At 42.9% G+C, this 26,548-nt stretch overlaps 1 protein-coding gene across 7 annotated transcripts in view; it reads right to left on the bottom strand.

Annotated features, from left to right (window-relative positions):
- LOC148031903 (uncharacterized) overlaps positions 1-26,548 on the bottom strand; it is a 79,264-nt gene that overhangs the window by 45,722 nt on the left and 6,994 nt on the right. For 5 of the 7 annotated variants that reach the window (XM_087682475.1, XM_087682476.1, XM_087682479.1 and 2 more), the window contains exon 2: positions 10,458-10,538. The exons of the other annotated variants lie outside the window; for them this stretch is intronic. In XM_087682475.1, coding sequence (XP_087538601.1) covers positions 10,458-10,538 — 81 coding nt within the window. The remainder of the gene's footprint in view (positions 1-10,457; positions 10,539-26,548) is intronic. 7 annotated transcript variants of the gene reach the window in all.

Here is a 26,548-nt window from a genome sequence, read left to right as displayed (position 1 = left end):
TGGAAGTCATTCTCAAGAAAGAAGCAATCAATCCTTTGGTACCAAGCTTTGGGAGCTTGCTTCACGCTGTAGTGAGCCTTTCGCAATCTGTAGGCATGGTCCTCCTTCCCCTGCATTTTGATGATGGACTGATCCGTCCTTACATGCACCCCAAAGCATCAGTGAGGGCACCAAATCAGGCTAATGACAATGGAAGCACCAAACACGGAGAGTCAGAGTATCAGAGGGTGCACCTAAAGGAGAAGAAAAAGAGCCTTCAAAGACACCACCATAGGAAACCCAAAAGACACATGAACCCCTTAGGCCCAAAAGTCCTTCTACACCAATCTATGAACCAATCTTGTAGTTTTTTGCACCTGCTACCATAGTCAAATCCATTGACTTGATAGTTATTACTTCCCATCAAAATGTGAAAGCACAATAGTCATGCTCCCTAGAGCTGCAATTGAGCCCACCAACTCTGCCAAAAGGAATATGCCCTAATGATTCAACTTTATCCTCAAGCCATCAACTATGACTAAAACCTCCTTCAAGTGCATTTTCTATCTAACTCTTGCTTCATCAATAACACCATTATGAGGAACTAATATGATTATCTTCTAATTAAGTAATACCTAAGCACAAGCACTCAGGTAATACCTACACCAAAACCTATGCACGGTTTGGGTCCTCACGTGCATCTACCAAGTGGGGGGTGCAGCTATAAATAGCAAGAGCACCAAAAAACTGGCCAACCTGATCCAAGAGAGGCCATAAATGCTGGCTGACCAGCAATAAATGCTAGTCACAGAGAAAGAAATGCCATAAAAAATAAGGGACACCCCAAAAAATCCCAGATGGCAATAATCATGTCTAACAAGTGTAGGCAAATTGTGAAAAGCAATAACTAGCCTAGGAATGCACATAGAAAGCTAACAAATAAAGAAAATGCACCTAAACTGGCAGAGCTCACAACCAGGAGATGACAAACTGACATGACTAACACAAGCAGGCTAACAGATCCATGCACTATCTCCTCACATCCCTCTCACAAATTGGAACATCTGAAGTACTAAGAGATGGCATCCTCACACAAATCTGAAGCAAAACATAGCAAGTCTCGAACATAACACTTGTAGATGAGTAGAGAATATTTGTATGCTAACCATCAGGAGGAGATGCCGGAGGAGCCATAATGAGGGAGATACATAGAAGATGAAGAAAGACAAAGAATCTTTAGGGAGAAAAGTATGCCAAAAGTACAAACTCACCAGGATTACACAAGTTCCAAGCAATAAAGAGAGCACATAGAGAAAAGATCAACAATAACTACAGTGTAGTGATGAGAACACGACAATCAAATCCACATGAACCCTCTCTGAAGCTGAACAGTGTGCCACACAGTGAGAAGACAGACCAAAAATAACCAAAACCAGACTGAAAATACGATCGCCTAGCCTTGCCAGGAGCAAGCAGCTAAAACGCAGCTGCTGATTAGTAAAACGCAGGTGCTGATCAGTCACTCATGCTGAAAAATCAATCGCAGCAATCAGAAATAGGTACAATCAGCAGCAAAAAAGCCAAAACTTAGACTTGAAACAATGTAAAACAGCAATAGGAACAATGATCTTGCAATCTAGTACCATGACAGAAGTGGATGCAGTGATGGAAGCATGTGGAAAACTGTTGTAATAGACTATTGTACACAAGAAATAAAGAAAAAGAGAAAGAGAAGCACTACAAAAGAAAAGAACACAACACAAGGAACTCAGAAGCAAGGAGATACTCGGGAAACAGAACCCATATACCAAGATATGAGAGTACAAAACCAATGTGAGTCACTGGCTGTGAAGGCAATGGCACATGTTCCTCTCCCTCCACCAAAACCAATCGTGTGATGAATGATCATAATAATGAATGTGAAGAAGAAGCCTAAATGAATAGGCAAAAATAAGGCCATAATCATGTCAAGCCGGCCAGCAATAAATGCTAGATTGACCATCATAAAATGCCAAGAAAAATGCCTAAATAATTAGGATAATATCCTGGTGCCCTAGCCCATTGACATGCACAGACTCGTCGACCATGAACTGACGTATCTGGTAACACGTGGAAGTTTATTCCAGCCATTGTGAGAGAGAAGGCTGTTAGAGAGTAAGGAGATGTTGTTGACGTAATTTGCAACCACCATAGACCAGTTCTACAAACGCCTCAAGATGCATGCTTAGAATTAAGAGCCTAGGACTTAAATTCAAGCAACTAAAATTAAGGAATTTCGCAGAGATTCAAGAGGCCAGCCAGCCAATATTAGATTTGGGTTAAATTTGTCTTTCAAGAAGCAAGGTGAAGGCCAGTTCTCGAGCAAACCAATGGACAAATTGGTTTGGAGGCTTGCTGGTCAGTTTTGACAACAAGAGGCACTTGGATTAGTGGAGAAGATCATAGGATCTCACTTGTACTCCTTCCATTTGCAATATAAGATAGAGAAATACCACAAGGGGCCAATTTTGGGGCCAACCGGTTGTCCAATTAAAGTCGTAAAGTGTGCATTTTTAATTTACGTGAATTTTATACTTGCTATAATTAGTGCTTAATCAAGTTATTGACCACCCTACTTGAGAAGAAAGGTTTCATTGCATAATCATCATTATCTTTATAAAAGGGTTAGGAAAAATAAATAATTTTCCAACTAGAGACACTGAACAAAAAGCTCAAATGACTAAGACTTTTTCACTCGGATGGTCACATTGACTAGAAGCCTACATAATGAGTGGTTTTAGAAAGTGAAATTAGATGCTCATGATCAAAAAAACCAAACCATGAATCAATGAACCTATACAATTAAGCTCTTCTAAATCCAAAATTAGTGAGTCCTAAAAATTTAGGGGTCTACTATTTTTTGTCATTATTCAAATGAAAACTCTATTCACATCAAAGGCTCTAGAATTTCACAAGGAACAAATTTAATCTTCAATAACTATCTCAATTTTTTTATCATTTTGAGAGATTTTTAGAGTAGAAGGCTTAGAAGCTTCTTTCTTGAGAAAATTAACATGTGGCATCTAGAATAAAAACATGTGCAATTTTGAAAAAGAAAAGCATCCCTACACTCGTCATTTGGCTCAATACTTGTCGTTTGTAGCCTCTACTTTCCACTTTGGAGCACCCAAGCCCCACATCTATATAATGCATATCTCTATTTTCATTTCGAACAAGCTCTAATGCTGAAATTTCAACCACATGCTTTGTATTCTCCTATCTATCACTCATCCAAGAAACACTTTCTACTTGGCTTGTTGATCAAGTCTGAGCATTAAAGGACATCTATTATTTTGAAAAAAACAAGGGTCCCTACACTTGTCATTTTCAACAACACTTGCTATCTATAGCTTTACTTTCCACTTTTGCGCACACCTATACATTGGAGGTCTCTCTCTTCATTTCCAATAAGCTCCGATGTTGAAATTTCCGTCACATGTTTTGTACTCTCCTATCTATCACTCGTTCAAGAAGCATTTTCTATTTAGCTTCATCAAGTCCAAGAACTAAAGAGAAAATCAACCTGGTACTCAAAATAAACGGAAATTAGGGTTTCAAAACCCTGATTTTTGAACTTCAGTAAATCAGCCCATCATGTATGGTTCAAACACTTTGTACCCATGGTTTATTTCAATAAAACCTTGGAAAAAAAGAGGGGTTGATTCCCCTCTTAACATGGTGTCGCCTCTTTTCTCTTTTTCTCTTTCTCACTTTCATTATCTTTTATATTTCATGGTGGTAAATTATTCAAGCTGGATAGCTCAAAGTATTGTCATTTATCACGTTCTTCCAACACTTACAAACCCTAATTTGGGAGGATCCACTCATCTACAAATAGATAAGCTACCCACCACTCAATCTCATCCCTTGTTTTGCATGTTACCCCAATTCTTCCTAGCCTCCATCCATTAGACACCTCATTCATCTTACTATGTGTTCATCTCCATCTATTGCCCTTCAACCTGGCAACTCCTATAGGGTACATTTTGCTCCAACTTATTGATGCTATCTTCATCTACAACAAGTCGTTTTTGCATTTTCAACACTTTTTTTTCATCATACCTGGCTCTGATTAGAGGCTATTGCACTTGAGATCCATCTCTAGTGGACGAAACACATCAACATCTCCCTTAGCCTGCCCTCATTTTCATTATGACTCTAAGACTATACATTTGCATTGGATGTCTAATGTTTTCAGCTGAGCTTTGTTGGACAACAATGCTATGTGATGTCCCTGACTCCTAAGAATACGACATAATTTGAAGTTGGTTTATGCCTTACTACTCATTTGACACATAGTTTATGAATGTATCCCATGTGGCTTTGATAGCAATTATGATTCATTGTTTGACTATTGTGCCTTCGGCTTTTTCCAATTAAGTACTCCTTCTTTTGCTAAATTGCAATGCAATCGAGGATAATTACAAGGATTTCAAGGCGGAGGTTTGTCACGAGTACATGTATTTTTTATGTTTAGCTTTGGCATTATTAAGTTGTGCACTTATGAGGTGTACATGTGAAGTGCAAGTCAGTTAAGTCAAGGTGACAAGTCCAAAATCTCAAGTTACATAGTAGGCAAGAATGGCAAAAGTTATATTAAGTTATACTAGACAAATACTTGTGGTACTTGTGGGTGTACCTGGTGCTAGTTATGACCAAGATTATTAAATGGACAATTGAAATGACTTGTGGTATCAATGATCATGTGGCTCAAACAAAAATTAAAATGGAAATTTAAATAAATTTTGAGTCCAATGGGCTTAGCACATTAAATATGGATGGGCACAAGTAAATTAATGGGCAAGGACAAGGCTAAGTTTTGATTTAGAAGTTATGCCACTTCGCAGCCAAGGAGAGAACCTACCGTGCAAACTAAGGGAAGGCTGTTTGGGGGCTCATGGAGGCTAAGATTGGCCATTCTAGAGGTGGGCAGCCACTGAGAGAGTGGATTCCAGCCATGAGGAGCGACAAGAAACCAAGCGTCGGCTAACAAGAGGCTTCAGGCTGTAGGCAATGTGAAATACGCGGGATATAGAGCATGGCAAATACAAAAGCTATGGAGGTTGAAAGAGAAAAAAGAAACTCATGAAGACATTGACCCCGACTAGGACAAATTGTTACACAAGTGAATTAGGTTCCAAGATTGAGATTTGAACTCATAAACACAATCTTGTGTATTGACAGTGACATGACACTTTACTAGAAAGAAAAGAGTACTATCATTGCATTAGAAAAAGAGTGCAAGTACAATGCTTTATAGGATTTGAGTGGTGGTGCTTTCTCCTATTGTGCATATGGGATTCTGGTCTTGAGCCCTCACTGCTCCTCACATGCTCCTCACAAAGGGACTGAAGTAGGTGTGATTGCAAATATCTCAACACCCCTCCTCAATCACAACCAAAAGTACAAAGTGTGTAGAGGCTTCAATGAAAGCAACACCTGCAAAGTGTGGGCACACCATAAACATGGCAAAACACCAGAGACTATCGCAGAAAAGGCTAAGTGTGGGTACCACAAACATGATGGACATCCAGAGGCTGTAGTAGGGGCCTCACAAAGTGTACAGAGGCTGTAGTACAAGGATAACTGAGGAGTTTACAAGTTTATGTCTAAGGCATTAGGGCTAGAAAATACACAGCTAAAAAAGTCTATCTGAATAGAAGGACTGATGAGATTTGTCCTTCTCCTAGTGGTCTTCTTCTTCTTCTTTCTTTTCTCTGTCTTCTTCTTCTTCTTTGAATGCAACTAGATAGGCATTTTGGAACCTCTTTCTAGCGTGGCAGAACTTCTCGATGTGTCCGGTCCTTTTATAGAAATCACAGAAGAGCTAATCCTTCTTGCCTTTGTACCTGTTGCCAACATATAATGCATACTCATCTCTAGAGATACTTGGTTCTTCCTTAGTTTTTAGCTTCTTTTCCTCCTCTAACAATGATGCCTGGATATCAACAAGTTCAGGGTTTGGCATATTAATTAGAGTTGTTAATACATTATTATATTCATGAGGCAAGCTCTTAAGTAAAACACCGATGCAAACATCTTCTTCCATTTTGATGTTGATTCCCGCAAGTTGGGTTAGAAGTCCTTCCATGTAATTTAGATATGTGGCAAGTGATGTGCTAGACTTCATTTCAAGCCTGAAAAACTCAATCAAGAGACCATACTTTGATGATTTAGATTATACACCGAACAAAGTGTCAAGTCTCTTCCATGTATCCTGTGAAGTCTCACAATTATCCACATGGTGGATATAGCTATCGTCTAGCTCCAGTTTGATAATAGCTTAAGCCTTATCATCGTTCTTTTGCCAAGTGATAGCAAGATCCGCATCACGAGGCTTCTTTTCTTTTCCAATGGTAATGGCCCGGAGGCCCTTCTTCATCAGGATCAGTTTGATGCAGGTCTGCTAGGTATGAAACCCGACTCCTTTAAAATGGGCAGTTGGAGAATCTTTGCCCATGTTTGACTTGAGAGACCAGCAACAAATCAACTTCAGACTTATTAAATTTAAGCAGCAAAAGAGTTGGTTGAGATGTGTCAAGAGACACAAGTGTTTAGATCACTAAAAATGAGTGTCAATAGGCACTATGTTTCTTCCCTGAGTCTTTTAAACCTGCAAAAATCCTTCAAGTTCTTTAAGATCCAGATCTTCCCCTTCTTGATTTGATACTGGGACCTTTGAGTCTGAGTGGCAATGGGTTGTTCCAATGGCAGAAGAGAGAAAAGAATGAGATTTTTTAGCTTGGTGAAATTTGGCTATGACTGTCCTGTCAAAACAGGGACCAGTGACTAGTAAATGAGCTCCCACGAGCTCCACAAGTCGAATCTGCTCAAACCCTTTGAGATGGAGGACCCTCACTAATGGATCTAACTCCTCCTAAGAAGGTTTGTACTCATTTTGCCCGAGTTGAGAGATCTAAGCCTTCCAAGTGGTCACTGTCAAAATTGAGCCCAGATTTGAGAAAATGCAAATGCCGGGCATTATATGCATCAATCTCCTTGATTTTTGTGCCAATAAGTTGCGCCTTGACCTCAAGAACAACTCTCGAGAAGAAAGCTCGAAGAGATATGGCCTGTTTGATGAGATATGGCTGCTCCAACAGAGGTAGGTAAGTGCTGTCCACAGACACAGTTATGGCAGTGACTCTGAAAAGAGGCAATGTTGAAGCTATAGTTGCCCAATCTTAATGATTGAGGTGCCAGGAGGAGCTCTGGAAGTAGAGAAACACTTCTCTAGAAGGACGTTCAGAGAGATTTGGCTTGTGAAGAGAGATATGAAAGCTTCAAGCTAACAGGGTATTGTTGGCTATGGCTGTTATGGAAGCTTCATTGAAGGTAGGAATGCAAATGAAGTTGGAGATAGGATCTAGTACTCAAACTGAGAGTAGAGATGGAAAGGAGCTGAGAGAAGTGAAAGGAGAGTTGGGCCATGCTCAGCTGAGCTCTGATACCATGTGAAATACGCTGGATCTAGAGCATGGCAGATGCGAAAGCTATGGAGGTTGAAAGAGGAAAAAGAAACTCATGAAGACATTGATCCTGACTAAGAAAAATTGTTACACAAGTGAATTAGGTTCCAAGATTGTGACTTGGACTCATAAACACAATCTTGTGTATTGACAATGACATGACACTTTACTGGAAAGAAAAGAGTACTATCATTGCATTAGAAAAAGAGTGCAAGTACAATGCTTTATAGGATTTGAGTGGTGGTATTTTCTCCTGCTGTGCATATGGGATTCTGGTCCTGAGCCCTCACTGCTCCTCACAAAGGGACTGAAGTAGGTGTGATTGCAAATATCTCAACAGGCAACAGCCCCAGGAGGCTGTCAATCAGCAGGCGATAGCATTTGTATGCTGCTCAAGGGCAGGCAACAGCATTTTCTTGGCCTTGGGCAGCAAGAGACGGTCGGATAGTTTGGCACTGGACAGCTGCTGATTGGAGCCACTTCCGGTGACAAAATCAGAATTTTCTCTCTACTCAGCCATTTTTCATCTCTTTGACATTTTGCTCAGTCATTCTCAGCAATTCCTTGCAGTTTGAAGGTGGATAGCAATGCCAATGCTGTCAGAACCCTAATGTGCAGCAGAAAATAGAGTTTCTCAGCCACCTCAGGGACCATGCCCATTAATTGAAGCCCCAATGATTAGAGCAGCAGCTGTAATTCAAAAATTTTACTCTCAATAACAGCACTTTGACTTGCATCAGATCATTGGAGTTGTCTCATCAACTTTTACAAGTATAGGTGTCTAATTGTCGAGTTTGCCAGCACTAGCTTACCAAGTCAAACGATGATCAAGTCATTTTGTTTCTAAACAAGTTGCTTCCCATCTCCTTCAATCTCATACAACACATCATATCATGGAAAATTCTAAATTTATCTATTTTTTAATGTCCCATTTCCTCCACATTCCCGGAATGGGGCCTCCTTGTTTCAGTTGCATTCCTCATTCCCATTCCCCATTCCCTGTTCCATGTGACTACGCCAAACTGGTCTAACTTAATTGAAATTGTGTCAAAATGAGCAGAAAGAAAAACAAAGACAGAGAGTCCTCTGCCCTGATCCCACTACAGCTCTCCTTGTGTTCCTAAAACAGGGCTTTTCCCACTAAAAGCACATGCAATTGTTCTAATAGACTCTTACCTGTTGTTGGAAATTGGATATTAGAGGAAGAAGGTTGGTTAATGAACTAGCTTACTCCAGTATTGTCTTTCAGACTTTCTGTCCCACTTTCCACGCTAACAAAATATTCATTTGGGAAGTTACAACTTTTAAGTTTCTGAAATTGAAGTTTATTAGTGATGCTAGGTCAACAAAGCCACTCTTACAACAGCAACACTGCTAAACTGTCAACTACATTGCCCACCATATAATCCTGTGAACTTACTAATCTAAGTGAACAGTATGCCAAATTACTCAGGGTTGTACCACACTATACATATGATTTGTAGAAGTGCATTCCTCCACTGGAGTTCCCTTGCCTCTGTTGTTTCTTGTTTTGTGCCTTTTTGTGAGTTAGTGAGAGGCCAAATGATGTTTCGTTGGTTTTGTTTTATTTTATTTTATTTAAGCATTGGTTAGAAGTATTGAATCAATTATGAAGCTGAAGAATAGGTTTGAGCCATATCTAGGAAAGGAACAAAAGCAACAAGGACTGATAACACTAGAGAGCACAACTCTAAAGGATTTGGTTATTTTTTCGAAGTGAATAGCCTCTCACCAGCTTACATAGTAGACATCCCTCAAAAAAAATGGGGATATAGGCCACTTTGAAAGTGTATTCAAACTATGCCAAAGCCTAAGAATGCCCATGCAAGTTTTTGAGTCAAGTTGTCCAAACAGCAGCACATCCTTTTTATTGAGTATCAACAAATAGACTTTCTCAGTGTCACTCCTTTGAGAAGCTTTCCCTCAGGTTTGTCAATTTATGCATTTGGTACAATGCATAAGTTTATGAAAGTGTAAAACCCAAATTAAGTGCAAAAGGGTAGCCTGTCTAAGGACTTGGACCTGAAATCTAAGTGCCTTACATTATTATTGGGTACCAAAATGGAAGAAATAGATCGGGCAAGTTTTTGATAAGATCTGAAATATTGTTGGGGAGTTTCTATCTGTACAATTAAAACCTATGCCTATGCTAGGCCCTACCAAGATGTCAATCTTCTTAAGTGTCGAATCTGTTGATGTGGCACATATTAGGCAGCTGGTGGTCAACCTTGCATACCTCATCATGACTTGATGAGAAAAGCCAGGTAGCCGATGTTGTAAAGGCATAACAAAGCATGTGCTCAGGATCTTAAAGGAGCAACTCATTATAAAGTCAGTTTTGAACCATGTAAAAGCTGCTTCTCCTCAAGCAGATGTGGCGAGTGGAGAGGAAGTAGGTTATTATACACCTCTAGGGTAGGCTCATCTGCAAAGATGGAGGGGTCAGGAAAAAATGGACAACAAACCCACATTAGCGAAGGAGACTCGTCAGAGCATCTCTGTTACTGATAACAGAATCTGAATTTGAGTCATACAAATAACAAAGCCAAACTGTAACCCCAATGAGACTTGCTTCTTGGAGTTGGAAGCATTATGTTTCTCAAGAAAGCCAAAAACAGACAATAACTAATGAAAGGCTGACACAGGAATTCTTGCTGTGCCAACTCTAATGCCACACTACTGTCCGCGATGTCTTGCTTAATGATGATTGGCCCACCATTGAAAACGTCCAAATGTAAGATTCCATAATACTTTCAATGCATGTTTATCTGTGCACATTCAATGTGCCTAACACAATGTCAGGCCTTTTGTAACAAATCAATGAAGGAGCTCATGAGTGCAACAGATCATGTTTAAACTTTCCAAATTTGGGTGAAAGACAAACTAACCCTGACAACACTTGATATATGAACTCCAAACTTTCCAAATTTTGGTGGAAGACAGACTAACCCTGACAACACTTGATATATGAACTCCATCTACTTGCCCAGAAAGTAAGCTCGGTCGAACTTCTAGTGCCACTACTTTATGCTGTCAAGACAAAAGTTGGCAAGATCAGAGTATTTGGCATAGTAGAAATTGACAAAATCAACGTACTGAAAACTGGCTCAAGAATGACAACTGAAAATTTGCTTGCTGTGCAAAAAATAAAACAAAAGTTTACAGGAGAGTTTCCTCTTACCATAGAAACTATCACACATTCAAATGGAGAAAAAGAAATCTCAATGCACACTTCTTTTAAATTACTTCTCACTGGTGGGAAACCTTAGAAGGGGTAAGCCCATCTCACCCCACACCAAAAAAAAGAGAGACATCTTATGGAAGTACATTTGGTAAAAGGAAGGTTCAACAGTTCCAAAAAAAAGAGAGGATGGTATAACAGAGCCACCATTGAAAACTACGTGAGTCGTTTTTGGCCAAATAGAGCATGAAGAATGTGCAAGCACCCTATTGCATTTGCCAATCTTTTTCAATAACTATACACTCAGCTGCTTCTGAGATGCAAATGCAGCCTATGCTTGTCCATGAGTCCGCAAAAGAGCGGAAAACAGAAGTGCCATAGTATGTGCACATTTGCTGTTCTGCAGAAATCAGCCCTAAGAAGTACCCAAAACTGCATCATGGCTGCAAAACAGCCGGTCATCACCATCGAATCCTTTTGTCAAAACCGTCATTCTTATCGTGCTTCTTCCCTCGTCTGACGACAATAAAGCAGTAGCAGTAAATAGTATAACAACCTGAAACCGAGGAACATGCCTGTTTCTGGACCAAAATTACATTCTTCTACTTCCTTTTCCTTCTAGGGACTATCAAGGCATCTGTTGAGCTAAAACACACTTTTCAGCTGATTAGCATTCTTAAACAGCCCCAAAACACACTTACTTAATGAAAAACCCTAAAAAGGGGAGCGGTCCGAGAGAGTTTCAGTGATCTCCCAAAAACCCTAATTTTTGGGGCACCCTTCTACATCTATAAATAGACAGGCTGCCCCCATTCAGCCTTATTCCGTCTGTGCAGGTTTCACACTCTCTAGTGCAGATTGCAACCATCAATCTACCTCCACGTGGCTGTCCAGCCTTCGCGACTGCTACCACCTCTCCCTCCAACTTCGCAATGCCCTGGCGTCTTCTTCCAGCTGTCGCCCATTGTCTGGCGCTATCTCCCAGGCTGCATTTGGCCTCCAGCTGCCATCACCAGCATCTCCACCATCAGGCGACATCCTACAGCTTGCGTTTGCACCTTCCTGGAGCCGCCTGGCATCATCTCTACCTTCTGCAGTTGTCATCTCTAACTCTCGCAGCCCCTGGTGTCAGCGTTTTGCAATTTCCTCTCTCTTCACACTCCGACTGGTGATCACAAACTTGGGATCTGTCCCGCGTGGACGTCACTCTCCAACATTGCATTGCCCATGAGCACACTATACACTCTTACATTCATTTACAGCATTCATTCACTTCAAAGTTGTGTTCTCTCTCTCCCTTCTTCTGTTTGTGTTTCTGTGTTTTGAGTTTTGAGTTTTGCGTTTAGGGTTTGAGTTTTGCCCTCTATGTCTATGTCTGTCTCTTTGTGTTTCTGTCGTGGTCGTGCACTGTGTTTCCTCAGTGCAAACCCCAGCAGTTTTCTTCACATGGTATTAGAGCCAATGCTCTTGTAAAGAGTATCCTGCGGATATTGTGGAGAGCTAGTCTTTGTCTAAATACGACTTATAACCGAATCACAATGTCCCAAACACCTCCTTCTCTAGCTCCTATGATGTCCTATCAGGCTTCTCCGTCATTGGAGGCCTTGAGACGACATTATGGACTCGGTGAGGAGGATGACACTCCACTTTCACCTTCACCTTCTTTTTCTACTCCTATTCCAGATTTCACTAACATAACAAAGGAGGACTTTGAGGAGTACCATCATAACAATTACACTGATGTTTACACCTCTCCTACAAGCTTTGCTACCACATTCGAACTGGTTGGTGAGGCTGGCCACTTCTCCAATCATAGAGAACATACAGCATTTGGAACGTCTCGCGATCCATCTTCATCATCTTAGCAAGGTCCAATGTCAAGTTTGTACAATCCTTTTGAGTTGCATGAATCAAAACTCTCGCCTATTTTTTCTTTTGAGGTGCAAGATCTGGATGGCTTTGTGTATGTGAACTTTAATAGAGGGGGCTCACGAAGCAAACGGAATTCAAGTACATCTACAGCTTTTGTTTCATTTGAGCATGTCACACACACTTCTCACTTCCCTCCCATCCCACCCTCTGTTGAGCTAAAACATGCATTACTTGCTGATTAGCCTCTTAAACAGTACCAAAACACACTAAAAAATGCTCTTCTAGAGTAAACCCTAAAACGGGGAGCGGTTCGAGAGAGTTCAATGAAAACCCTAAAACGGGGAGCGGTTCGAGAGAGTTCAATGGAAACCCTAATTTTTGGGGCGCCCTTCCATATCTATAAATAGACAAGCTGCCCCCATTCAAATTCATTCTGTCTGTGCAGATTTCAGCCATCAGCCTCCTCCCACATGGCTGTCTAGCCCTCGAGACTGTTGCCACTCCATCCGTGTTTGCTCCTGCTGCTAACGCCTTCATCCACGCTGACGCTAGCTGCTGGCAACATCATCATCTACTGCAATCTGATCATCCAATCATCGCCAGCCTCATCAAACACTATTTCAGCTTGCTGTTTACAACAGCCTGTGCACAGTTTCCAGCCTCTGATCGGTGGTACACTTCTGCATTTACCAGTTTCCAGCCTCCAGACTGCTGAGTTTTGGTGACCAATCTGTTGCCATTCACTATTCAGCACTCCCACACTTCGATTGGTGGTCACAGACTTGGGATCCGTCTCCAGTGGACGTCACACTCCGACATTGCTCTGCCCTTGAGCACACTATACACTCTTACATTCATTTACAGCATTCATTCACTTTAGAGTTGTGTTCTCTCTCTCCCTTCTTCTGTTTGTGTTTGAGTTTTGAGTTTTGCGTTTAGGATTTGAGTTTTTGAGTTTTGCATTTAGGGTTTGAGTTTTGCCCTCTGTGTCTATGTCTGTGTCTGTCTCTTTGTGTTTCTGTCATCGTCATACACTCTGTGTGTCCTCAGTGCAAACCCTATCAGTTTTCTTCACACCCTCTTCTATATCACACCTTGATCACCTCTCATCATCTTTCCAAAACCTTAGATTACACTCTACATCTGCATCACACACCCTAGGGGTTGGATCTTCCATCTCCACTCCTAGAACCTTCTCCTTCTCTACCCCATTCTCTACCTCTTTGCACCATAGTACTTCGTTAGGGGAAATGCTACCCTTTAAAACAGTGCCTCTCACCAAATGAGCACACCCATAGCTCCTAGGTTGACTGTGATGGGAATCCCCCTCACTAACCCCAGCTTCACATCTCACATGACCACTCAAACGCAAGGGTTTCCATCCTTAGCTTATGGTGCATCTTCACCCTCTCCTTGGGTTCCACGTACGCAGGGATTCCCATCTTTTGCTCCCCTTGTTCCCATTCCACCTCCTTGGGTTGCTCATGTGGCTACCATACCCATGCCTAGTCAGCCCATCCCTACCTATGGATCCACCTTGCACACTATCCGCATGCCTGGTGGGCACTCTAGGGCCCATTCCCAAGTGTACTCCACTCCCCCATCCTACTGACACTATTCTTTTTTACACTATCCATCTCCAAGCACTACCACTTCTATTGCAACGGCCAAGAATGCCTTCATGGATAAGACACGTTTTAACGGGTCAAATTTCACCACTTGGTCGAATTTCATGCAACAAGTGCTTGTGTCTCGGGGTCTTTGGGACCTCGTCATTTGTCTAGAGCATATGCCGAACCCTCGACTAGCTCACCCTGACTACATCTGTCAATGGAGAGCCCGCAATGCCACAACCAATGTCGAGCTGATGCAGGGATTGCTTACTGAGTTTCACTCTCAATTGCAGCACTTCCCGCTCGCGTCAAAGCGTTGGAGTCACCTTCTCAAACACTATGTGGCTCGAGATCGTACTCGGCGCATCAATCTTGACTTTGAGCTTCAAGAGTTCTCTATTAAGGAAGGGGATGAAGCTCGCTGAATATAGGCGGTTACTTGCCGAGTTCGCTACTACTCGCCCTCCAAAGTCAGATCACAATCAAGTTACATTCTTCTTGAATAAGTTGCCCGAAAAGTACTTCAATTACATTCAACACATCATCTCCCAACCTCGATTGCCAACCTTCTACGAGTTTTGAGTGTCAGTTCTTGCATCATGCAAGGCTACATGATCAGATCCACAAGAAATCCTCATCGCAGCCTCATTCAGAGCAAGAGGGGATTGGTTGCCTCTTCTTCGAGAGGAAAAAGAACCAGTGGCAAGAACTCGCAAGATGCGAAGGCAACCCAATCAAAGGGTGACTCCTCTTCCTCACATGGAACCAAAGAATCTAGACCTATTTGGCAGCAACTCCCTAAGAAAAACCGTTTTTGCACACACTACTAGAGAGCAAGCCATGTGGACGAGGAGTGTCACTCCAAGGCCCAAGGTCTTCCCCCTAAAAAGCCTCGGCACACCGCTACAACTACACAGTCTAGCGGGGCTACGCCTTCCACTCCTACTTCATCTACTCCTTCAACACCCGTTGTTGCTACTGGACGTGTGGCTCGAGTACAACCTCTACAGTCCATCTCTTTAGCTGATTGCTCTACAAGTTCCAATCCTGTTGCACTTCATGCATCCATCTCACCTTCCTCTCCACCTCGTCAGGTGTTCCCTTGGCAAAGCCCTGCTATTGGATGTACGCAATGTGGCTACCTTCTTAGACTAGCATGTCTCTAGGTCCTTTCAGATACCCTAGGTCAGTCTAGCATTCATTTTTCGCACTCTTAGAGTCGGACCCATAGAATTCATTGTCCTTAGCTTTTCTATTCTTTTGTCTTCCACTGCATTTACTCACACACATACACATTCATTGCATTTATTTTCAGTTAGATTTTCTTTTTGTTATGTTTTGATTTGGAGCATCTCGCCACTAATCTCTGTGTTTGCACATTCTCATCTCTTTTGCAGGGTTTTGTCTTTCAGTGTAGGGCTAAGTTGTAGATTGCTTTGGTCTTACTTAGGCTAGAGACGTAGGGATACGGATCGTTCCTTTCATGGTTTCATCATCCTAGGAGAGCTTGCTCTTCTTTTAGCATGGCGGCTTCCCCTTCCATGCAGATCGTGCAGCATCTCTCTCGATGCTATCATGGCGATGACTTCTACCTTGCTCTTCCAACGGGGTGCTTCATCCACTTCATCTTCTTTCATTTCTTATGCTTCTCAGCCCTATATGAAGACCGACATCAGACTCCTCTTCCTTCTTCGGCATCTACATCTAGATTGAGAGGGGGTTCCTACCCTTCTTGGTATCCTGCACGCTTCCACACTGTCTTCGACATCGGCTTCTCCCCCCTACTCTACCTTCCCCTTTGCATTACATAATTTCATCATCTTTGTACTAGGGCGCTTGGGCAAGTGAACAATTTTCCCATGAGGAACACTGTCCAAGTGGCACCTGCTGCATGAGCATTCTTCAACGTGTAGCATACTTTGCATCTCATTGTGCAGAGCACCACTTGAGTAGATCCTAAGTTTTTTCCACCGACGGTTGTTGTTACCACACCACCATCCTCCTTCATCACATGGATACTTCATCACCTATTTTACCTCGTCATCGACACCCTTAAGTAGATGGGTAAGCTTATATTGTTTTGTGATGTGTTGGGTGAATAGAAACATGAAACGAGGAACGAGAACGGGAACGGGAACGGGGAACGGGGACGGCGATGGCGACGGGGACGCCAAACCTAGAGAACTGGGACGGCGACGGCGACGGGGACGCCAACCCTAGAGAACCGGGACGGCGACGGCGACGGGGACGCCAAACCTAGAGAACCGGGACAGCGACGACGATGGGGATGCCAAACCTAGGGAACGGAGACGTGGAAATGCGAACGGCATTTAAAAAATTAAAATTCATGAAAATTTTGTAATATTTCACTCATAACCCATGTGGACTCTGGAGTGTAAAAACCAAGGTATATAATCCACAAGGATAAATCATTTTAAGTTTTAACTTTAAGATATCATGCATAATTCTAAACTACTCATTAGAAATTGAATTGTAACTTACAAGGCTCAAGACGTAAGCTATTCAATTATAAAATGCATAATACAAATGCCATAAATGATAAAACAATGAACAATGAACTAAACTTTAAAGTCTAAGCTGAAAGAAAGTGCCTATGGTACCATTGCCAAAAAACTTAAAGATTACAAATATGAAGTCTAATCTTTGAAAGAACATGCTCATTGCCCCAAAAAAGACTACAAATATAAAGTCTAATCTCTAGACTAAAGCAAAATGTGGCATGCCAAAATAGCCCAAAGGGCAACTGCAAGACTGCAAGTACAAACACAATATCGGCATGGCACAACAGCCCAAGTGTCACACTGTCATCAATGATCATAATATCATATACAATACATTGTACATTGGTCATGTATCATGAGACTCATGATAAGTAAACTAAATCAAAGATCATCATCATGATCTGAGGCTGCTCTAGCTACTCTTGAAGTGTCAACCTCATAATTATGTGCGCAATTTGGACATCAATACCTAGTAAAATTTGGGGGTTTTGCTGAAATTTCTCTATTTTGGCAAAATTGGCCTGTTCTATGCATGACAGAGAAAATGTAGATGTGTGCTTGATGTTTTGAGCACAAAATTTTGAGGCTTTTGACAGTTCGTGTCAAATATTATGCCCGTGGGTACATGTACAATAGAAATTGCAGTTGAAATTTTGGGATTTCACATGTAATGGCTGTAATCAACTGTGGAATACAGAAGCAAATGGTTTGGTGCTTCTGAAAATTTATTTACAGATCTGAAATCTGTGCTTCTGCGTGGTCATTTATTGCTAATCGGTACTTGTTTATACCTTGGTCACTTGGGTGACAGTTTTGGGCCTGCATTTGCTTTTTTTTGTCACATTTGGGCTGCAAATCAAGGCTGGCAGCAATGAAAGCAGTAATCTGATGCACATAAAGAACCTTGAAGGCGCACATAACTTTGCAGTTTGGCAAAAGCAGTGCTACAATATCCTGTTGCAAAAGAAGCACGCAAGGCCGATCAAAACCAAAGGGACAAAGCCCACGGACATGGAACAGGACGATTGGGATGAGTTAAATGAGCTTACATGATCAACCATACAGCTATCGATTTCTAATGCCTTGTTGTTCAACATTGAAGGTTTGGATTTTGCATATGCTATATGGACTAGACTGGAAGAACTATATGCACAAAAGAGTGCTGCAAGCAAAGTGTATTGGCTGAAAAAGCTTATGGATTTGCGTATGAAAGAGGGTACAGCAATGTCTATTCACTTGAGTGAGTTTAACTCCATTTTCAGCCAACTGGTTGCCTTGAAGTTCATGATTGATGAGGAATTTAAGGCTACTTTCTTGCTTTGCACTCTACCAGAGAGTTGGGATACATTCAGGACTGTTATGAGCAATTCTAATGTGATCCTTTTGTATGCTAATGTAGAGAGTGCTCTACTTATGGAAGAGATGAATCAGCAGAACAATGCATCCAATAAGTCTTCCAATGCTTTGCATACTAGGGGCAGATCACAACAAAAGGGCAAATATGATAGCAAGGGACGCAGTAAATCACATGGCAAAGATGTTGAATGTCATCACTGTGGCAAGAAGGGTCACTTTAAACGTGATTGCTACAAATGGAAGAAAGAGAAAGGAAAAAGCAAAAAGACAGATGATAGCAAGGAACAGAAGAAGGACAGTCAACCTAAGAAGAGCAGTGTCAAAATTGAAGAGGTGAATGTAGTCACTCATGACAGTGACAATGGGAGTGACGTACTCCTTGTCTCTTCACACTTTGGTGCACATGCTTTACTTGCAGATACACATAATGACATGCATACCTAGATTCTCGATTCAGGTGCTTCCTTTCATGTCACCCCTCATCGTGAGTGGTTCTCCGCCTATACAAGAGGTCTACATGGTGTTGTCCATCTTGGGGACAACTATGCATGTGAGATTACAGGTATTGGCAGTGTGCAGTTACAATTTCAGCATGGCTCTGTCTTTACACTTCAGCATGTACGGCATGTACCTCAGCTCAAGAAGAGCTTGATTAGCACAGGGCAACTAGATGATGATAGTTTTCATACCACCTTTGGTGATGGAAAATGTAAGATCTGTAAGGGATGTAGGGTTATTGCCAGAGGTTGCAAGAGTGATACTTTGTATCCACTTCATATATCTAGTGTGTGTGACCATGTTGTTGCCGTGACCGAGCACCCAAGCGTTTCTTTGTGGCATGGCCGGTTGGGACACATGAGTCAAACTGGAATGAAAGTGCTTTCTCATTTGAGTTACTTGCCTTGTCTTCGTTATGCTGATTTTGAGCACTGTGATCATTGTATTTATGGCAAACATGCACACACGTCTCACAAAAAGCCTCTTTCTTTGAAATCTTCTCCTCTAGAGTTAGTACATTCAAATATATGTCAAATGCCAAGATTATCTTTAGGGGGAAAGAAATATTTTGTCACCTTCGTCGATGATGCTACACAAAAGGTATGGGTTTATCCTGTAGCAAGGATGAAGTGCTTGACAAGTTTTAAAAATTCTTAGCATTGACTGAAAATCAAACAGATAAGACACTTAAGTGTTCTCGCTCTGACAGGTGGGGAATATGTATCCAAGTCTTTTCAAGCATTTTGTGACAGCAAAGGGATAAAGAGGGAGCTCACTGCCCCTCATAATCCACACCAAAATGGAGTTGCAAAGCGTATGAATCGGATCATACAGGATAAGGTCCGTACGATGCTGTCTCGTGCAGCATTACCCCGTGGTTTTTGGGCAGAGGCTGTTATGACAGCCATTCACTTAATTAATCGGTCACCAAACAGGTCTTTCGAGGGGGGGGGGGAAAGGAGAGAGTTCCCTAAGAAACGTGGTCAGGCAAACCACCTTCATATGCTCATCTCAAAGTGTTTGGCTGCGAGGCTTTTGTGCACATTTGTAAAGAAAAATGCAACAAACTTGAGCCAAAGTCCTGAAAATGCATTTTCTTAGGATATGGTGACGAGGGTGAAATGGGGTATAGATTATGGGATCCCAAGAAAAGAAAAGTAGTACGCATCAATGACGTTATCTTCCAGGAAGATCGCATGCACAAACAACCCAAAAAGACCGAGGAGGTCCGTAGGGTTGTATTTCGGGAAGAAATACCTTTTGAACAACAAAATGTGCCCATTGTTCAACAGCAAATACCTGCTCTAAATAAACCTGTAAATGCAAGAAATGATGCTGGAAATGATCAGCCAGCTATTGCCCATGAAAATGAGCCATTACATGTGCAAGAACAGCCAGGACAGCAAGTTGTTAATGCTAATTTGCAAGCTGATGTATACTATGGTTGCAAGATACCATATGCTTCAGCTATTGGAGTTTGATGTATGCTATGGTTGCTACACGTCCTGACATTGCCTTTGCAGTGGGAGTGGTTAGCAGATACATGGCAACCCCTGGCAAGAAGCATTGGGATGCAGTGAAAGGTATTATGAGATACCTCAAAGGCACAAAGGAGTTGTGCATCTGCTTTGGAAAGCAGAAGGCATTTGTTGTTGGCTTTACGGATGCAAACTATGCTTGTCATGTGGACTGCAAAAAGTCCTTTTCTGGGTATGTGTTTACTCTCACAAGAGGAGCAATCTCTTGGATCTCCAGGCTACAAAAGTGTGCTGCATTGTCTACTACAGAGGCAGAGTATATGGCTGCCACTGAGGCATGCAAGGAGGCTTTATGGCTTTCACGTCTGGTGGGAGAGGTTGGCATCTCAAAGTTACCTGTTCTCCCTTGTGATAGTCAGAGTGCTATCATGCTAGCACGGAATCCTGTCTTTTATGCAAAGACAAAGCACATACAGGTGAAGTACCACTTCACTAGAAATGAACTTGACAACAAGAGCATTGAGCTTGTCAAAGTACATACAGATGATAACCCTGCAGACTTTCTCATGAAGGGTCTTCCAACAGAGCAGTTAGCTCATTGCCAACAGATGATGGGAGTTGAATAGATATATGTATTTCAGCTTTGTACATACCTAGACTTAGCTGATTCTTTTCTCCTCTTCAGGCACATTGCCTTTAGGTGGGAGGTTGTTGGGAATAAAGGCCTCGTGCCTTAAAATATGCTCGGGTGTGAACACACCCTTAGCACGTATACTTACACATATATATCTATCTAAAAACCTAAAGGTACACAATCGTCATTGTACCTACAAACGTGCTCACTCTCGACTCTGCTCTATCTCACTCTCTCTATCTCTCATTGCGGGTAACGACTGTGTGTCCCGGTCCCTAACGACTGTCTGTCCCGATCTCTGTGCCTAACCCATCACTACAAGAAGGAGGAGAAAGAAGAAGAAAGAAGAGAGGTTGGAGGCAGGAGGAGACAGGGGGATTGGCAGCCGGTGGACAGGTCACTGGGGGCAGGAATGGGCAAACGACAAAGGGGGCGGAAATGTGCAATTGCAGTCTGCAGACGATCACGCGGGAGCAGCACCCGGCCGAAGGTAAGTGGATGCCACGTGGCATTCCCTGTCTGAAACGAGACAGGGAACGTTCCATCGATTTGCAACGCATCCCATGACAGCTTCGTGCCGGGAATGGCGATTCTGCATGCTGGGGGCCGTTCCAGCCATTTCCTATTTCTATGGTTGGAAGTACCCTCCCTACTCCCGTCTTCGCGGTCACGATTACTCAATTGGTCATACCCCGTAAAATTTAACTCACTTATTCAAAAAAAAAAAAAGTTCAATGTGGTTTCATCCCCCATTGTAGGGCTTGGTAGACCATTGGGCAGCTGACATGTACCCTTTGTCTAATGCTCTATCCTCTCTAGGGTGACTACTTGGATTCCCTTGGTAAGATAACCATTGTCTTTGTAGACTTGGTAGGCCACTGGACAGCTGACGTGCACCCTTTGTCCAATGCCCTAGCTGCTTTTTGGGGTGGGACGCCTTGGGGTCAATAAACATCATAGTGGTTGGCCTAATCTTTCGGCTCAGTTTTAGACCTGAGAGGGGGTCTTGAGCTAAAACACACTTTTCACCTAATTAGCATTCTTAAAAAGCCCCAAAACACACTTAATTAATGAAAACCCCTAAAAAAGGGAGCGGTCCAAGAGAGTTTCAATGATCCCCCAAAAACCCTAATTTTTGGGGCACCCTTCTACATCTATAAATAGACAAGCTGCCCCCATTCAGCCTTATTTCATCTGTGCAGGTTTCACACTCTCGAGCGTAGATTGCAGCCATCAATCTACCTCCACGTGGTTGTCCAACCTTCGCAACTACTGCCACCTCTCCCTCCAGCCTCACAGTGCCTTAGCGTCTTCTTCCAACTGCCGCCCGTCTGGCGCTATCTCCAAGGCTGCATTTGGTCTCCAACTGCCATCGCCAACATCTCCATCATCAAGCGACATCCTATAGCTTGTGTTTGCACCTTCCTGGAGCCATCTCGCATCATCTCTCCCTTCTATAGTTGTCGCCTCTATCTCTCGCAACCCTTGGTGTCAATGTTTTGCAGTTTCCACTCTCTTCACATCCGGTGGTCGTCACTCTCCAACATTGCTCTGCCCTTGAGCACACTGTACACTCTTACATTCATTTACAGCATTCATTCACTTCAGAGTTGTGTTCTCTCTCTCCCTTCTTCTGTTTGTGTTTGAGTTTTGAGTTTTGCGTTTAGGGTTTGAGTTTCGCTCTTTTTGTCTCTGTCTGTCTCTCTGTGTTTCTGTCGTGGTCGTACACTGTGTTTCCTCAATGCAAACCCTAGCAATTTTCTTCACAACATCGTACTCTTAAGAACCCCAAAAGTATAAAAAAGCCACCAGTATGTACATAGCAGCAGAAACATTGAAGGATGAACATCTTGTTGTGCTAAGAAATACACTTAGCCACTTAAACAGCCCCAAAACATGCTTATTTAAGGCTTATTTTAGCCAAAACCCTAAAACGAGGAGCGGATCGAGAAAGCTAAGTGGGAGAGAATCTAGAACCCTAATTTTCTATAAATTGGCAGCCAGCCCTCCACTCTTTTACAATCTCGTTTTTGCAGGTTCCAGATGTTACCAGCTTGCTGCCCACACCCCGGTCATGGACATCTCAGCCCTTGCTGTCCATCATTGTTCCCTACAGTCTAGCGACATTTTCCAACCCTCCACATGCTGATTGCTGCTGTTTCTACCTGGCGACTAACTGCTACTCATCTACACTGCTGTCGTACGGCCTGCCACGCCAACAAACTGCTGCGTTTGCAGGCTCTAGCGGCTACCCTGACAATTTTCTCTCCTGTCTGCAATCACTATAGTCTTGCTCTCTCCTGCAAACTCCGTTTTTAGTCTATCTCTCTCCTGCAAGCTGTCCTACCTGCGTTTTCAGTCTTGCTCTCTCCTGCAGGCTCCGTTTATAGTCTTTCTCTCTCCAGCAAGCTTCGTTTTTTAGTCTTTCTCTCTCCTCACTGCTGTCTGCATCAGATCCAACTTCTCACTGTTGCATTTGTTGGTGTTCGACATCTGGATGCTGCATTGCTACGATTTGGGATCCGTTCGGAGTACGACACACTCTCCAGCTCATTAGCCCTACCCTTATCCTAGAGATACAAGAGTTTGAGGTTCAGTATTCATTCACTGCATAGTGTGTTTGTTGCATGAGCATCGTATTATTAGTAGTCATATCATTTCATTTATTCATTGTATTCATTGTCTCTGAGTTACTCTAACCCTAACCCTAACTATGTTCTTTTTATCAGTTTATGCTTTGTCGTACGGTTTCTATTTATGTTTCTGTGTTAGGGTATTTTTCTTTACATGGTATCAAAGCCTGATACTCTCTGAGAAACCTAGGCCTTTGATCTGAAAGCTCTTCGCAAGAAGCAAGAACAACAGTAGGTTCAAATGACTTCGAACACATCAACACCAATTCAGTCTCTAGATCAACCTATGCCGAGAACTGAGCGAGAGTGGGCCGATCAGCTTGCTCCACAAAGTTCCGACATGGTGGGAGAAACATCTGCGTACATGGAAGAAAAGATAGGCAAGCTGACCTCTGAGGAATATAAAGTGATCATAGCCTATCGATAAAAGAAGATTGAGGAGCTCGACCGAAGGATTGCCCTTCAAGAAAAGCTTCTAAATGAAGGTATGCATGGATTTCACTCTTCAGATGTTGCACATAAGTCTAATGATATTGCAGGGCCGTCAAGACCTCCATCAGGGATTGGCCCCCCTCTTGGAGAGCAAGATCCGAAGTATGTTCCATTTTTTCGGACTCTTCTGTCCTCTCCGGTGCAAGGTACTTTTGATTCGTCTTTTGTGCCGCCTTCTTTTACCTCTTCTGTTTTGCAATATACTGGTAGAGATCGTGTGGAAGAAAGAGTCCAGTCTCTTCACTACGGAAAAGGTCCTCTAGGACCAATTCTTGTATGTTAACACACATTGCAAGGATTATAAGAAAAAGCCAGGTAACTCTTCTTCTGTCCTTCCTTCTTTTCCATCTACTTCACATAATCAGAATGAATTTGGTGTTCCTTTCACTTCATTACATGGTGTATCATCATCTTCACAGTTTCATTTTCAGTCTTTAAATAATAAAAATAAACAAAAAGAATCTGCACCTCATACACCTCACTTTCAAAACCCACCCATCCCACCACATTCTTCCGCTGCTTCACCACTTCCATTTACACCATTTACATTTCCATTTCAAACACCTCATGTCGCACCGCACATCACACCGGGGGGTTATGGAAACATAGGCACATCCTTTAGGACCTCATCCTTCCCTCAGCGGGGTGGTGTTCCACCTACCTCATACACACTTTCGGGATCATTGCTGCTTGGGTATCCCACTCAATCTCTCCCGAGTGTGGATCAGTTGCCTCCAGTTTGCCTCCATGGCATTGCCTAGTGGACCTTCTGGTCATAATGTTGTGTCCCAGCCTTCCTTTGGACAAGACTACTGTGTCCCAATGCCTCTATCTACACCGGCACCTTATGGAAACATTCATGTTCCAGTACCTCCGCATCAATCAGCACTCATTGGATACTCACAGCCTACTTCTGCCTACCCACCTCTTCCCCCCTCTTTCTTACTCTTATCAGACACTCTCACCTCCACCATCTTTCCCACCATCATCTTACTCCACCCACCCGACGCCTCATGGTTCTAGCTCATCTTCTGCCAAGAATGCATTTAATGACAAGACTCGTTTTAACGAGTCAAACTTTACTACTTGGTCAAATTTTATGAGACATGTCCTTGATTCACAGAACCTATGGAATCTAGTGCAAGGGTTGGAACCCCAACCCGATCCCGCATTTGTTCCATACGAGGTCGTCTGCTCATGGAAGGCTAGGAATGCCTCCGCTATTGTCGAGTTGATGCAGGGCTTATTGCCAGAGTTTCATTCTCAGCTTCAGCATTTTGACTTAGCGTCAGAGCCGATGGGCACACTTGACTGACCGCCATGCGGCTCGAGATAGGATCCATCGTATTAATCTTGACCATGAGCTTCAGCTTTTCAAAATCACTGACCGGGATGACTTGAAAGTCAAGTTGGCTGAGTATCGGCGTCTCCTCGCTGAATTCTCCACTACGGGGACTCCCAAGTCCTCTGACGATCAGATCACATTGTTCGTAAATAAACTCCTCAAGAAATACTTCAACTTTGTGGAAGGAATAGTTTCAAAGCCTACCATGCCTACATTCTATGAATTTGAGTGTCAATTGTTGCGTTACGCACGGTTGTTCGATCAGTTTCATATGAATTCCTCTTCAAAGGGGGCTCTTCTTGCTCATTCTCAAAAAGGGCAACAAGGGAAGGGCAAACCAAACCAAACCTCCACTCAAAATCAAAATCAAACTCAAAAGCTAAATCAATCTGGGGATTCTCAAGGAAACTCCCAGTCACAACTCAAACTTGGGTGGCAGAATGTACCTAAAAAGAATAGGTATTGTCAACATTGTCAAAAGGCTGGCCATTTTGACGACGAGTGTCGATCAAAGGCACGAGGCACAGCACCAAAACCGAAGTCTCAGACCCCCGCCCCTTAGTCGGGCAACCCCAGCAAGGGAGGCAGGGTGATGACAAGGGGCAGTTTAAAGGTCAGACTCACACTGCCACCGCACAGTCATCTCAATCGACAACGTTCTCAACTCCAGAGGGATTGTCTGACTGGTTTGCAGAGGCCCATATCGTCTCCATAGATACATCATATGCAAGTCTCGTCCACATCTGTGAGTTGCCTCCCGACGAGGTTACTGCAGCGGCACACTCGTCACAGCCGAGCACTTCAGCTCCAGTTTGGATTGTGGACAGTGAAGCTACACATCACATGACTCCTATAGAGGACATTTTCCATACCCGAGCCCCTGCAGCCGAGCGGGTCTATGTAGGAAACAACTTCTCGGTCAAGATTCAAGCTCAAGGTTGCGTCAGTTTTGCCACTGACAAGGGTCCGGATCTGGCTTCGTTGGACAATGTATATCATGTCCCTCAGCTTGGGGTGAACTTGTTATCTGTTCAGCAGCTTTGCCGGTTGGAGCGAGCAGTTTTCTTTACAACGGCCACAGTCGAGGTCCTTGACTCTCTAACTGGTTTAGTGATTGCTCGCGGTGAGGCACAGCCTAATGGCCTATACCACATGACACTTTCTGATTGAGCCGACCGCTGAAGGCTCCGTGTTCCATAGCTTCCAAGCCTTAGCCATATCTCGGGAGCCTACGCAAAATGAGCATCTTTGGCATTTTCGCTTAGGGCATCTTGGTTATGACTCACTTTATGAATTGTCACGCTGTGAGCTGGTTGAGGGCCTTCCACGCCTGAAGCTAGCTCAAGATGTCTGTAAAGCCTGTCAGCTCGCGAAGCAGCACCGTACCCCATTTCCTCAGCAATCTACACATAGAGC

This window comes from Lygodium microphyllum, chromosome 8, assembly GCF_053477565.2.
Source record: "Lygodium microphyllum isolate KBCC chromosome 8, Lygodium_microphyllum_v1.1.10, whole genome shotgun sequence".
Taxonomy (NCBI): Eukaryota; Viridiplantae; Streptophyta; class Polypodiopsida; order Schizaeales; family Lygodiaceae; genus Lygodium; species Lygodium microphyllum.
The sequence above is the reverse complement of the archived record's forward strand: the minus strand, read 5'-3'. Positions and strand labels throughout refer to the sequence as shown.